Source organism: Fusarium coffeatum (assembly GCF_003316985.1).
Source record: "Fusarium coffeatum strain FIESC_28 chromosome Unknown BRIP53273_contig_528, whole genome shotgun sequence".
Classification (NCBI taxonomy): Eukaryota; Fungi; Ascomycota; class Sordariomycetes; order Hypocreales; family Nectriaceae; genus Fusarium; species Fusarium coffeatum.
This window is the reverse complement of record NW_022158317.1, coordinates 397-2,760: the sequence shown is the minus strand read 5'-3', so window position 1 is coordinate 2,760 and position 2,364 is coordinate 397. Positions and strand designations below refer to the sequence as shown.

The following is a 2,364-nucleotide window of genomic DNA, read 5'->3' as shown; positions in this document are numbered from 1 at the left end:
CTAAACTATTTCGTCCCTTATGTTTATAATAGTCAATTCTTCTAATACCCTGCGGGTTGGGTCCTAAGAATATGTGGCACCGATCATCATTGTTGAAAATCACCCAACTCCCAGGTTCAAGATTACAAAACCCATATGAAACTGAGGTATGCGAGAAACCTATCTCATATTAGGTGAAATTAGTGGTTCGTAGCCTCACATCACACAACAATCTGCAAGCTTGTCCATCGTACTCCAATCACGTTCAAAGGGCAACAAAGATGATCGAGTTTACGGATTCTCAGGATAGCACAGACGAAAAAAGAAATGCCTTCAAATTGGCCGGTCTTTGTATTATATCTTAGCTATGGTCTCGCTGCATCCACATGGCGTACACCGGGACCCGTATTAGCATACTGCCTGCTTGGTACTTTGATTACTATTTTGGCCTTCTGCTTGAGGCCATAGACATCCCATCTCTCTAACCCTAAATCGGGCAGCAAGCAACCTCATAGAATCTCATAGCGTCCTGATGGATTACTGGGTTAATGGCGCTCATACCTCGAACTCCAGTGACAATTCTATGCCCGTTTCCTTGTCGTGATGCACGAGAGGGCTGTTGGATGTTTTTGAGGTATCGTTCTCGTCAATGGATGGAGCTGGGTTAGCAGATTTGGCTGCAAAGGTTGGAGCACTCTCAGTGACCAACAAGATTGGATGACCGGGAGCACCTTCGGTCTCGGCTTCCATGTCCCGTGAAGGAGTTTTGAGTCTCTGTTCGGAGTGTGCACTGTAGACTTCACTTCCTGGGAAATGTGAGGCGGTAGCAGGGCTACTTTCGTCTGCCAGTACCTGGCTAAACTGGGGAGGTGAAGCCATGATCTCCGCATCAACTTCAGGGCTCTTGTGATCAGTACCAGAGTCGTGGTCTTGGTCTTGGCCATGGTTTTGGCTGTGGTCTTCCTCTGGCTTCTGGCCATGAACCCCTAACTCTGAAGCAACAGTGGAATCTGGCGGCGAAGCCATCACTTCATCTTCGTCTTCGAAAGCTCTTGGTCCAGCGTCAGAATCGTTCTCCGTAGAATTCTTTGAAGACTCGGGGTTTTCGACAGGAGGCCACAGCAGTCCCAGGATTTCAGCATTGATTTCTCGACAGTAGTCGATGTCGTGGCGCAGACGTCGTCCAATGGGCTTTCCTCTGGCCTGCAGACCGTTAGTACCTTGCCTCTACTGATTGTGATAATGGGAATTGACATACTGGTGGAGTATACTGGAAGTAGGCTCTTGGCTGGGTATTAGCTAGAGTCACACGATCTTGCCAGTCAATGCCGGTCTTCTTCTTGAAGAAATCCATGAAGAGATCCATCTCCTGTCGCCATGGTCCCTCGTGAGGACTAGGGCGGTGATAGGATGGCTGAGTGCTGCCTTTCTTCTTGAGAAAGCGGGCCGCGAACAAATAGAGGTGAGGCTTGGCATTAGACTCCCACAACTGGTTGAGGTTGTTAATATAGAATCATGAGTTACGAACGAGACGATGCTACTTACGTAGAGGGTGTATTTCTGGCCGACTTCACCAGTCATTTCGTCATCTCGAGTGATGTGAATCTCATAAACAAAATTGAGACGATCTCGATAGAGATGGTAGAAGTCTGCTGGAGTATTAGCCTTGATTTGATATGACCGAGTAAGGAACTCGTACTTGTGTTGACAAATTTCTTGCCTTGTTGAATACCCTTCTCCCAGCGTTCTTTCTCTCTTCTCCTGGCGTTCAGTTTCGCCTGAAGGCTTCTCATGGAATAGTCCTTCTCAGGAAGTCTCTTATTCTGGACCGTAGAGAATTCATACCAATCACAGTGAATGATTGGAAAGTTCTTGTGACGCTTCAAAGCCTGCTTGACTGTTGAATAGTGAGCAAGTGCAAATAGATCAATGCGAAGAATACCACTTACTTCTGGGGACTTTGTTGTCCCATTGCTCTCTAGTGCAAAGAAGATGAGTGACAGTCTCGTCAAAATCGTCAAGGAAGATGCCTTTTCGTAGAGAAGTCCACCGTTTTAGATTATCGACAGTGAACTGGCCAGGAAGAGGTCCCGCAGCTGCGAAGACCCTTCCTTTGAAGATCTGACTGGGCATCTGGGCGAGTTTAATATCTCTCTGAATGCCAATGTAACAGTAGGAGCGGTGATATTATCATGCAAAGTGCATTCTTGTGTGAGCATTAGGAAAAGTCCGACGATACTGGAAGTATAAAACAAAATACGGCTGTGTTGCAAAGAGACGAAACTGTGGATGATATGGCGAAAGAAGATGAAATTCAAAGTTGAAAAGGAACGGAATGTTGGGTTGAAAACTTTGAATCTGATCAGAGGTCAAGTACTGAAGAGA

The 2,364-nt window shown here is 46.4% G+C and overlaps 1 protein-coding gene across 1 annotated transcript; it reads right to left on the bottom strand.

Annotated features, from left to right (window-relative positions):
* Positions 1 to 460: 460 nt before the first annotated feature.
* On the bottom strand, positions 461 to 2,112 carry FIESC28_11806 (uncharacterized protein; the record flags this gene model as incomplete). The annotated part of the gene is made up of 6 exons (XM_031165912.1): positions 461 to 466; positions 541 to 1,182; positions 1,238 to 1,468; positions 1,525 to 1,631; positions 1,679 to 1,876; positions 1,929 to 2,112. The coding sequence occupies 6 exons, from the start codon at positions 2,110 to 2,112 to the stop codon at positions 461 to 463; spliced, it is 1,368 nt and encodes a 455-aa protein (XP_031010029.1).
* Between the last annotated feature and the right edge of the window lie 252 nt (positions 2,113 to 2,364).